Source organism: Cydia strobilella, chromosome Z (assembly GCF_947568885.1).
Source record: "Cydia strobilella chromosome Z, ilCydStro3.1, whole genome shotgun sequence".
In the NCBI taxonomy this organism is placed as follows: domain Eukaryota; kingdom Metazoa; phylum Arthropoda; class Insecta; order Lepidoptera; family Tortricidae; genus Cydia; species Cydia strobilella.
In genome coordinates, this window is record NC_086068.1 from 47,955,531 (window position 1) to 47,968,839 (window position 13,309).

At 37.0% G+C, this 13,309-nt stretch overlaps 1 protein-coding gene across 1 annotated transcript; it reads left to right on the forward strand.

Annotated features, from left to right (window-relative positions):
* Positions 1-654: 654 nt before the first annotated feature.
* Positions 655-10,052, forward strand: LOC134754999 (kinesin-related protein 4). The gene is made up of 9 exons (XM_063691479.1): positions 655-870; positions 1,417-1,484; positions 2,227-2,394; positions 2,755-3,498; positions 3,615-3,869; positions 3,978-4,432; positions 7,993-8,143; positions 8,547-9,454; positions 9,668-10,052. Exons 1-9 carry the CDS (start codon positions 756-758, stop codon positions 10,035-10,037), a joined length of 3,234 nt encoding a protein of 1,077 aa, XP_063547549.1. The 5' UTR covers positions 655-755; the 3' UTR covers positions 10,038-10,052.
* Positions 10,053-13,309: the final 3,257 nt, after the last annotated feature.

The window sequence follows — 13,309 nt, forward strand, 5'->3', positions numbered from 1 at the left end:
AGTCGCACTGAGTTGCTAAGGTGAACAAGTATTATTCGGGCAACTAAAATATTAAACAGGAACTTTTATTGGGCATATAATAATATAATTTGGCCGTGTATTGATATTTTTATTAAATTATATTAGCTCCAAATATAATGGTCATGCTATTAAAAAAACTGGCAGCAAATTCAAGCCACCGAAATTATGACTAGGGAGCTTGAAATGATATTTTGGCGACTAAATATGAAATTGGCATCTAATAATGTTCAGCGTATGATTTTTAATATTTGTTGTCATATAGTTGTTTACACCAAAGTAATTATAATTAATAATAATTCAGTTTCCAAATAAATACTACTTACTTGCCTTACGTACTTGCCTTAAAATAAACAAAAGCTGTAGGTAACGGCATTAAAATACTACTTATTTGAGGCTCCGCTTTAGTTGCCAATTAAACTATTACCTTTAGTACCTATTTCTATTTTTTTAAGCTACCGAAATCCGAATAATAAGTTGACCGGTTAAATACGTGCCATATAAAATTTCCTCGTATTTATTATTATATCAGTTATCACTGTTCTGTCAGAAATACTCAGTAGAGTCCGTTGTTTGCCGCTGCAGTTGCAAGCGTTGCTAGGCAACGTGGACGACAACATTGCTTATAGTCAACAATCAGTAACTACGTCCTACCAAGGATGTTGTACGAAATGTAATTATTATTTAAGTGCAACATTTATCAATATAATTGTAAGTTAAGGAAAAAAAAAAAAAAAATGGCGTGTAAAACTTCTTACGAACTACATCATAATTTCCCTAGATTAGCGGAGGAGACAGGATTTGCCTTCAATACACATAGACCGCGGATTCACATAGACTGGAATAAGATTAGTAAGTACCTACCTCGATATCCGTCCATTTTTAGGGTTCCGTACCTCAAGAGGAAAAAACGGAACCCTTATACACTTTATTGTCCGTCTGTCTGTCACGAGACATTATCTCGAGAACGCGTGGAGGTATCGTGTTTTAATTAAATAAAACCATATTATCAGGTTGACAGTCCCTTGAAGCTGTAAAAAAATCAAAGTTAACGTAAAAAAAAGATACGGCCGTCCGTTCGCTGTAGATCAGTATTTTTTTCTATTGCTTCAATAACCCCTTTAAAAGAAAAACAAGGATATACACTCCACAGTGTGGAGTGTATATCCTTGTTCATTTAGGTAACTGTGTGGACTGTGGAGTCCACACAGTTACCTAACTGCAAAGAACGAATGACTAATGCAGCCACCGGTGTTTTAAAGAAACAAATTGCTAACCGTGTGGCTTAGTTATTTAGATAATGTGGAATACGCCTCGGCGTACACAAAACAAAGTCTTGAAGGTTTTAACCTGCAAGAACAACAAGAAAATGTATCTTAATGCAATTGTTTATTACAGGACTAATCGATATTGACAGTTTAACAAGAGACCGGAAATTCACCCTGTTAGAACAGCATGTGAACGACGTAAGCAACCATTTATACCTATTTATTTAAACTTTTCGACGCCGTGTCAACCACAAAAGCAGTCATCCCATTCATCAAGACGCCACAACAACGAAGTGTCAAAACTGATTTTTTTTAAATTTATTACGAGCATTGGCAAGTGTCAAAACTGAAATTGAACTTTATGCATATGCATGTAGGATGTAGGTCTATGTTGCTCTGTGGTCTATGACTGAATAATCGGTCTTTGGCGTTGAACCTACGGTGCGTATATATTGGTCATTGGCGTCCAAAAGGTTAAACGAACCAGAATTTAAGTAGGTAAGTCTCATATGTTGGTTACATCTTGGAATTTTAAAGCCTAACCCTGTGATAAAGACCATGATACTCACTTGACTGTAATAGTTATGTTATGTACCAATATTTGTCTTATCTACTCTACTAGTTGTACTTTTTGTCTTATAATTCCCATACCTACACATTAAATTTCGTAACGCGCATGTTTTACCCTTGGATTATCGACAGTTCGGCGAATAAATCTCATCTGTGCGTAGTGATTACGGTTCTATGGTTAAGTACTACGATTAGGTGCATTTGACGACGTCAATGTCAGGTGGAGACTTAAATTTTTATTCGTGGCGTTGGCAAATGCGATTGACCTCGTGTATTACTATACCTATTTATTATATACCTGTCTCTGACTTTATGGCGTTTCACCTGTAATCTGGTTGTACGTTGCAAAAAACTGTTTTGTTAATTGTAGATTTTGGAGTGTGTGTTGGAGTCAGAATTTGACGTCCGAATACTTGACGAAGGTGTGGTGAAACTGTTCCGATTGGCTCAGCTGGCCGTGGAGTATCAGCAGTTCTGCCGACACTACCTCGACCGCAGCGTGTTTGTGCTGCGACAGGAAATAGATACGCTTGCACAGGTTGTATAATATACCTATCACTTATGTTTAAACGAAGACGAACAATGAGAAATAGTCTAATTGTTGTTGTTTGTAATGCTCGATTCAAGCACTCCTGGAGCGCGGCGCGGCAGTCAGTCCGGCTCACACACTCACACGGTAACAGAGTGTACAGTGGTAAACTTACGCCGTTACACAGATAGCGTTTGCGATCTCGAGACTGCTATAGTCTAGCTGCTAGTCTAGGTCAAGTTATAATCGACTCTATTGCGATTATTACAAAGATCTTAGTGATGAGGGATGGAAGCATGATTTTCTTAGATTTTATGAATCATATACAATCAATGAATCGTTGGTGATACGTATCTTACTGTTTTTCAGGAACTGGCTAACGTGAAAAAGGATTTGCAAGAAAAAGAAGACGAACTTAGAAAATCACGAAGAAAAGGAAAACCCCATTACAAACCTCTTCTTCCTTATGGGAACGATAATATTGCGGCAATGATATTAAAAACTCTCACAAATAAAACAGACATCTTCCCGTCGACTGCGAGCGGCGAAGTCCCGCAGTACAACAAATGCCACTTTTGTGATAAAGTTTTTTTGAACCAACTTTACCTTAAAAGTCACATTTCTAGGAGACATGCGAACCTTTTAAATGAACTTCCAGAAAGAGATGTAAAGCAAACTGAACCCACAGAATGTAATAAAATTGGCAATGAAAGTAATAAGCTCAATGAAGAGATAAATCAACTAAAAATGAAAATAAAAGAAATGGAAGTTTTAATCACGAATAATAATAAAGTTTTGACAGACAGTGAAGTGATAAAAACCAATGAGCGGGTTGAGAGTGATAAATCTAAAGAAATGAGAGATGTCGGGGTTTACGCTAATAACGATGACGTGTTTAAAAAACTCGAAGAATGGAAAAAAGCAGAACAAGCTAATCACACTAAAGAGATCGATATGTTACGTAATCAAATATTTGAAACATTAAACAGTTTTAAAGTGAAGGAAATTGAAAACCCTAATGAATGTGGCAAGTCAATAATCGAACAACTACATAAGACAATAAAAGACCAGGGCGCAGAAATAATATCATTACAGCAGGCACTTACTCAAACAGTAAATATAGCCAGCGTTTAATTTTTTACCAACGCTTGTGTTTGAGTGAACTCGCAAGTGCTTCTTTACCGGACTACGGACAGGGAGGTTTTTTATTAGTTTCTTTGTATTTACAGAAAATGAAAAGTGATAATGATGACATGGAACGTAAAAAAGATATCGAGGAACAAATGTTGCACTGGGTGCGGCGGGACGAAGCTCAATCAAAGCAGTACGAAATGCTGGTTCAGAAACTAAACGAAGTAGCGAAGGAAGCACGGGAATCACGAGCAGCGGCCGAGGCGGAGAGCCAGCGAGCAGGACAACTGGAGGCTATGCTGAAGGAACGCCTGCGTCACACGCACGCCAGCGGCTCCTCAGACGGCGGTTCGGTAACTATTCATTATATTCTGTTACGAACTTTGTGCTTTTTGAATTCCGGTGGTGTTAATGCTTTCATCGTACATGTTCTTACTTATACCATTCAATTCGGGCTACAGGTTTCCAATACACAGGAAGAATGTGATGCAGACGAACCAAATATGATTAAGCCACCAAACTCGGCCGTAAGGCATAATAGCTTGAAACAGCTGCATCGTAAAGCTCAGGAACTACTAAACATGGACTCAAGCAGTACATCTGATGCTTCTAGTTCAGAAAGGTTTTCCAATAGTCAAACAGTAAAAATAACTACCAACACAGTAAACGAAAAGTCTGCATTAAAAGGACACGTGAAGAAGTACTTAAAGCAGCGCGACGATAATACGCCGTCAAAAGATACAAAAACGAATAAGCACAAAGCAATTTCTATTAGCAAAACCAATGACAAGAGAATAGTTGCGCAGCAACAAAAAAAGACAAAGAAAGATTCAGTACAATCCCATCAGAAGGAACAATTAAAGCCATCTCATTTGATTATAAAGCAACAAAACGGCCCTATACTTCCACCAGGAAGGTAAGGATCAGCAAAATTCGTTCGAAACATAACATAATTTAAGGGGCCCACTGACTATTAGTCCGCCGGACGATATCGGCCTGTCAGTTAGAACAAAAGTTTGACAGTTCCGAACAACTGACGGGCCGATATCGTCCGGCGGACTGATAGTCAGTGGGCGCCTTAAGAGGCAAGTGGACGACCGCGTGCGACCGCTTCTCCATCCAATCCATCACACTTGCTCGAAAAAGATCTTATTTCATGCAGGTGTACTAAAGGACAAAGGCCTATATGGGTCCCACGGGAGTTATGGATTGTGAAAATTCCCTAGGGAGTTAAGCTTTTTTTTATTGTGTCACTAATTCATACGAACCAAGTAGTTATAAATAAAACCGGACAAGTGCGAGTCGCGGACTCGCTTACCAAGGGTTCCGTACTTTTTAGTAGGTATTTGTTGTTATAGCGGCAACAGAAATACATTATCTGTGAAAATTTGAACTGTCTAGCTATCACGGTTCATGAGATACAGCCTGGTGACAGACAGACGGACAGCGGAGTATTAGTAATAGGGTCCCGTTTATACCCTTTGGGTACGGAACCCTAATACATGAGTTTTTGTATTATAATACTAGCAACGTACTAATACTTTTGTTTATGTTTAAAAATATTTATTTTGTGTAGTTTAATAGCAGTTTAAAATATTTTTACACAATTTTCTATCGTGGCTTAATGCTGGATGGGTCTGTGCCTTCACTGCATTTGATGTCTAACCTGTCAAAGAATGACAATATGGCTGACGAATGTTTGAAATGTCACCGTATTTAAGAATTATATCGCTTAAAATTTAGTTTTTCCTTCGCAAGTGTGATGAAAAACATTGTGTGTAACTCCGGGGGTTAAAATATTGCAAACTCGAGTCTATAATTCACTCCAGGCTGTCGTGAATATATAGACCTCGTAAGCAAAATTTTACTTACCCCCCTCTTTGCCATGGATGTAAGTAAAGAGAGGCAGATGGCACCAGGCGCTCGATCGTGAGCCATCAAATATAGGTTCCGGAACGGTTGAGTAAGGCTGACGCCAATGTGTCAAGATTGTCAAAATCATCTACTAAATATTGCCTACATTTTAGTTTTGTCAACTATGAACGTCACGCGTTTATTATTAATGAAAGGTCATTGCTCGTTGCACAATGTACCTACTATAGTTACGATGGAAAACAATTTTATTATGCACTACATCTGTACATCGAGTTGTGTAAAAATATTTTCAACTAGCTGTGCCGCCCGCGTGGAATTCGGTCTGTGTCAGTAAGCGGCTAATTCACCCCTAAATTCTCTCCCTCTCCCCTGGAGGCGGAACTTGAAGTAAAGTTGACAGATGGATACGCTAGAGAACTGTAGTCCAGATAAAATATTTTACAATTAGGTACCGCTAAATAACTACACTCCTAAATCAACTGCTTTTTCGCCCTTATTCAAAATTAAATTGGTTTAGGGGTTTAAGCCTGAAGAGGAATTTAAAAAAAGTATTTTTTTCATATTTTTTGGGGTTTTTACTTTGGAATGGTATCATTTTGATATCATAAATGAATTCGGCATCCCTGATTTATACGAAAACGATACCAAACTTGGCCTAGTAGCTTAAATGCTATAGATATCAAGATAAAGTTGACCCCCCCCCCCCCCCTCTATATATTTACATTACAAATCTTGGTGGCTCCACTTCTTAAGTCCATCCTTGGGTCCTAAGGACCAATCCTGCCAAAGGAAATCTTTTGTTGACGCAACGCCGTATTTTAGGACTTGCAACTTCGACTAAATCGAGTGTAGTGACTACCCCCCCTTTTAGGGGTTGAATTATTATAGCAGGAGATTTTCTCGGCAGATTAGTAAAGCTTGCATCAAAATCCGTTCAGCCGTTTTCACGTGATGCGCGGTCAAATAAACAGACAAAAATTCTAACGACTGTTGTAACGTGTTCTGTTATCGATTCTAAAGTATCCCGAGCCACTTTTTTTCGAATATCTTCCATGTACAGACTTTCGACCCTCTTCCGCTTTATTAGAATATGTGATAGATTTATTTAGGAAATGCTAATTTAGAAACATCACCTAACAAAAACAAAAAAAATAACAAAAAGAAATTCCCTCGCTGGGATTCGAACCCAGGACCATAAGCTTCCTGAACTGGATTACTGCCAATACCCGCTAGGCTAAACGGGTTGTCAATTTTAGGTAATGCTATACAACCAGAGCGGTATCCAAATAAAATAACTTTTGAATTTTTTTTTTATGGATCGCTCTTCTCCTAGTATTATATTCTTTGGTCAGGTGTCAGATTGGTAGGTATTATAGAGGTCCTCCGGGCTGCCTTGGAAACGTCTATTTTGGCATTCTTCAACAATGTGCTGGGTAGTTTGGTCTTCAAGGCCGCAGTCACACAACGGGCTCTCTTTCCATCCCCATTTATGTCGCATATAATTGCATCTGCCATGACCTGTGCGGATTCTGTTGAGGCGGCCACGGTATTTCCTCTGCAGCAGCAAGAAGCCCTTCGGCTTCTGAGTAGGGTATTGGGTACTTTTGTGGTGACACTGGTGACCAGTCGTCGTTGTGCCTTTATATAAAGATTCAAGTTCCGCAATCAAAAAATGTTTGACCCCCATACAACCCCTTTTTTACCACCTTAAGGGATGAATTTTCAAAAGCGCTGAAAGTAGTTTTCTTGCTTTTTAATATAATATCTTTTAGCAAAGGTTCAAGTTCCTAGCTTAAAATAAAATTTGCACCCCAAGACAAACTTTCATCCCCTTTTCAACCCCCTGAGGGGTTAAATTCCCAAAAACATTGAAGTTACTTTTTTTTGTAATCGTCTATTATGCCTTTCTAAGAAGTTTCAAAGCATTTGTAATGGAGTCAAAATTTTAACCCCCTTTTAAACCCGTTAGGGGATGAATTATTAAAAACGCTGAAATCACTTTTCCTGTATTATAATAATATGCCCATATACTAAGATTCAAGTAACGCACTCAAAAAAATGTTTTATCTCCATACAAACTTTCAACCTTTTTTCACCACCTTAGGGGATGAATTTTCAAAAACGCTGAAATTCGTTTTCCTGTATTTCAATAGTATATATTTTCACGAAGTTTCAAATTGCTAGCTTAAAATAAATCTTGAACCCCATACAAATTTTCATCCCCTTTTTAACCCTGTTAGGGGTAAAATTTCTCAAATATAACCTGGCCGTAGATTTTTTCGACAGATTAGTAAAGTTTGCATTAAAATCCGTTCAACCGTTTTCACGTGATGCGCGGTCAAATAAACAGACAAACAGATAAACAGACAAAAATTCTAAAAACTCTTGGAACGTGTTCTGTTATCGATTCTAAGTATCCCTAGCCAACTTTTTTTCGAATATCTTCCAAGTACAGACTTTCGACCCTCTTCCGCTTTATTATATGTATATAGATATATAGATAATATCAATATCCACAGAGGAAAATGGTGACGACGATTGGATGGATAGCGGTCGTCCACTATACTTGCCATCACTTATTTTCATATCTCCTAATTTTAGCCCCCTAAAAGTGGTTCGAGCAAAAATTACAGAAGAAGTTAACAGTAGACTTGTGCGAGCGGGCGTGGACCCACTAAAGAGTAGACTAAGGCAGAATCTTTTTCATAAACAGAAAGCACAATTACAACAGCAATTAGAAATTAAAACGAAGGTAAATATAATTTCGACTGGGGCCCATTTCTCGACCAATATTAGTCTAACATTACTAGTGTGTTGTCATGGCAACCCATACGATTTGACAGTTCGTGGACTAATAATATTAGTCTAATATTGTTCGAGTAATGGGCCCCTGGTGTAATTTCATTTATTACAGTATTATTTGTCTCCAATCAGAGATATTGGACGCCTAAAGCCTAAGTAATTCATGGAATTGCTTTTAATGTAAAAATGTTTTGAAGGAACTATTCAATAAAACATTTTAGGCATTTTATAGGTCCGGACTCCGGAAGTTGCTATATTTTGTATTATTGTATAAATATTATGTAGGATTTTGCTTTGCTAAGTACCGTGCTTGTTTTTGGTTATGTTTTGGTATACTATTTTACATTTTTCAGAAATATCCTGCATACGAACAAGTAAGATACACTATTATGGCATATTTGGATTCAGATGCTTCTGGTAAAAAGGGAAATGTTATGTTAGATAACAATATGACGGCTACTAATGCTTTGACTAAAGCATTTAGTCTTAGTTCGATGATATCAAATGTTAAAAGCAAGGCTTTATCTTTAGTTAAAAATAAAGAGGTAAAAACCAAGAGTAAAAACAAAAGCTCGAAGTCTGAATTTGCTAAAAAAGCCCTGAGGTTGTTAAAGACTCCGCCTGAATCCCCAGTAGTTACAAACGTTCATCACTCGAGCTCACCGGTTTCTGATGAAGATGAGATTTTCGAAAATGTGAAGCCTCGTCTAATTAAAAGAAAAACGAAGTTGCCAATTCAAAGTCACTTAGAAAGTGACTCGGATGAAACTCTACCTAATACGAATCCATCTATCCCCCATAGGCCAGCAAGGTCTATAGATAACGTGATAAGGTCTCCGGCACGAAGGCCCTCATCAGCGACTGCAGACTATAGTAATACTATTCTTAAATACACTAGTAGTAACGACGATCATCTGATTCGTACTCAATCAGCGATAGACATTTTGGAATTCGGAGCTGAAGATAGAGAAATCAATCAAAAAGAACAGAAAACTTTAAGTACTGATAATATTCAACAGCTTTTGGAGATTAACAAAGTACCCAAAACTGAAAGTAATCGTAGCCCTAAACAAACCAAGAGCGTTCTGAAAAATGCATCGTCGACATCATCACTCAATAAGAAGAAAGTGATATTCGATATGGATGCTATACAAATGAAATCAGTTAGCGCGTCGCCCTCACAAAGCCTAACTGAAAAAAACAATGATAACTTCGAACTGGGGTTGATCAACATCGGAGATGATGAATGGGATATATCTAGGTAAGTTTTATTAATGAATTGTGTAGGTACCTATTGTATACGACGTTATTTTGACGTAGCGATGTCAATGACACGGTGATAAACATTTAACATAATAATCGCTAAATAAGAAGCGAAATAGACGGTAAACTATTGTATCTGCTTTAGAATTTGATGTGGTGCTTTGAATTTTATGTACATAACACAATTTAATGTGTACTAATTACATTACAGCATCGAAAATGAGCCCATAAAGAGTAATACCAAGATACGCGTGAACGTCGGACAAAGTCCAAAAATAGCTGAACTAAGGCAAACTATAGAAGCTCAGTTAGCACGTCGCAGTGAGACACCTTCCACCGCACTTTTTGGAGGAGTTGATGTATTAAGAGGGCCTATGACCAAGTCTTCCAACGTTGGTGGGAGCAACACGAGTCTCGGCAGCTCAATCTTGGACGAGTCGGACAATGCCAAAGTATTGAGCCAAAGAAATATAAGCGTAGTAAAACCAAAACCTAACGCTGAAAAAGATGACAGTGAATTAGACATTTCTGATTTTAGCGTTGATGGTGTAACTAATAAGAATGAAAAAGAGTATTTTTAGAATATTTTTTTGAACAATAAAACTCAAAACTAAAAACACAGCATTCGTTCCTAGACAGGACGGCCTAACAGCCATGTCACTAAGCAGTTTTGCGCTTCCGGTAGTCAAGTTCTGGATCTGAATCCATCAAGATTTGAGAGTTGCCTCAATTCCTCATGGTCAAACTCAACCCATGATCAGAACTGGACCTTGACACAAATGGACGTAGTTACGCGAAAAAGTTCCAACCCACAAGTCACTCGAAAATGAGTTACCATAACCAGGGTACTATTTTTGACATATTACATCATGTGCACACAAAGATGCTAGTATTTTTAGGTTAGTTTCATCAATAAAGTTTGACCCAAATGTTCCAACCCACCATTATGCCAAGGACGTGTACTCAAAATAAAGTAAAAACATTACATGCATACTGAAACATATTGTTAAAAACTCTTAATAGAATAACATATCGTTATAATGTTCCACTTGTCTTGGAACATTATACTAAATTCATAAAACGCACATTTAATTGTTTCTTAAATGATCCATGTGGGTTGGAACGTTTTTGCAAAATCTTTATACATTTTTTATTCCTGCAAAAATGTTCCATGTAATTTGAAACCTTTTAGATTAATCCATACTGTTTTTTTAAGCTGCGAAGACTGTTCTAAATAAATTGGAACGTTTTATTATAATATATTATTTTCTAATTTTTTGCTATAAAAGATCCACATATACTTGATCCATTTTCGCTATTAAATATGTTCGAGAGAAAAAAATATTTTTTACCAAAACTAATAACTATGGTATATTTAAGTTTATGTATTTAGTCAAAAGAATCAATTGGACTATTTACGATAAAGGTGGCAACATCCATCCATCCATCTCTTTGCTCCCGTAAAATGACAGCACCAACGAAACGCACATGTGAAACGAAACGCCGCCGCGGACCTACTTGTCATCGTAGTGTGAAAACAAATGCCGACAAAGTAAGACGTGCTGCCGTGTTGTCTTCTTTTGTTAATATAATAAGTTTAAGTAAATTGAACGTAGTTACGCGAAAACGTTCCCACCCACAGCGACCCCATTTTGAGATAAACGCAATTTTGTGTTTTAGTGGTACACTTTTTCCCTGTAATTATTTCAGGCAAATACTATTGGTTTTAATGTGGAATGCCAAACTGGTTATTGAATGATATGCATATTTTTTGTAAATACATAATACAAGGGGCATATAAATAGGTAAAACGAGTTTGAAACGTTTTTGCTAAATTTAATTTTGTATGAACCTTGTTAAATAGCAATTATGCATAAACGTTCCAAAACGAATTTAAGTGTATTATTTCATAAATATATCTTAAATAAATTTAATATGTAAAATAATAAATAACAATGAGGAACATACAAAAACAAAAAAAAATGAAAATGTATTACAAAAAAAATAGGACGTGATCTTTTGAGCTTAGAACCTATGCCAAAAATTAGCTGATATGGTTCCAAAAGTTATCAAAAACTTATATTAAACATTCAATAATCATCGTATTCTATGATCTCGAAGTCCGGAACTCCACCAAACCCATCAACATCATCAGTAGCTTCTTCATAACATCAATATTATTAAAACCTGTAAAAAAGTTAAACCTCTTCAAGTTTACAAAATGACAAAGACTGATTTTTTTAGTTCAACTAAATTGGAAAAGAAGATTATCAATAGGAAGAAGTTTACAGACTCATCTAAAGTTAGTTGGCTACATACAAAAGAAATTAAGTTGGATAAAGATAAAATGTTTTCTATTTTTATGCGATCTACGATGGATTTCATACATAAATACATACATACATACATATAATCACGCCTATTTCCCGGAGGGGTAGGCAGAGACCACGGATTTCCACTTGCTACGATCCTGACATACCTCTTTCGCTTCCTTCACTTTCATAACATTCCTCATGCACGCTCGCCGGTTTAGGGTGCTCTTGACCTGGCCTTTCTTCAGGATTTCCCCGATCTGATCAGAGAAAGTCCGCCGAGGTCTGCCCCTTCCAACTCCCGTTTCTACCTCTCCCTTATACACTCTCTTTGTTAGCCTTCTTTCACTCATTCTTTCCACGTGTCCAAACCATCTCAACATACCTTTCTTAATTTTTGTCACTACATCTTCGCTCAGTCCACACTTTTCCCTTATCACACTGTTCCTAATTCTATCTTGTAATCTCACACCACACACACTTCTCAACGCTCTCATTTCCACTGCATTCACTTGGCTCTGATGCCTCTTCTGCCATACCCAACTTTCGCTACCATACATAAGTGTAGGCACCAGCACCCCTCTATGCACAGCCAACCGTGCCTTTTGCGACACCTTCGTTGTCGACCAATGAGTTGAAAATTGATAAAAGAATAAAGCGAGAATTGCAATACATAAAAGAATCTGATTTTTGTTTATTGTGGCCTAATGGCAAAACGAGCGATGGAAAGGAGCATGCTAAAGCTAAGGAAAATACATAAAGTCAGAAGTGAACGCATAAGAAACAAAACGAAAAGAAACAGATGCACTAAAATATGCACTTAAAATAAAATGGCGATGGGCCGGCCATGTAGCAAGATACACAGATGAACGGTGGACAAAAGAAGCGACTCTATGGAAAGGTCCCGACGTAAAAAGAAAGGCAGGACGACCACGAAAGCGATGGAGCGACGACATAGTAGCCACGGCCGGTCTAAGATGGCTAAATAAGGCAAAAAACAGAGACGAGTGGAACAAATTGGAGGAGGCCTTTACCCAATAAAGTGGGGTTTCTATCAACTTTTAGTTTTAAATACATAAACATAAAAATAAGTAAAATAATTATACTAACCGAGTAAAATAAGTTTTAAAAAGCAAACATATTTATATTAATTAATATAAATTAACAATATTAAGTGTTACCAAGTTTGTAAGTAGTTGATAAGAAAATAAAAAGGCTTTTTATTATTATTATATAATGGAAAACCGATTGCTCCAGCGAAATTAGTGGACTTACAATCCATGTACCACTACATACCTGAGGATTGCCTTCAATTTTATAGAACGCTTCAAAGTTCTGAAGAAGCTACTGATGATGTTGATGGGTTTGGTGGAGTTCCGGACTATGAGATCATAGAATACGATGATGATTGAATGTTTAATATAAGTTTTTGATAACTTTTGGAACCATATCAGCTAATTTTTGGCATAGGTTCTAAGCTCAAAAGATCACGTCCTATTTTTTTTGTAATACATTTTCATTTTTTTTTGTTTTTGTATGTT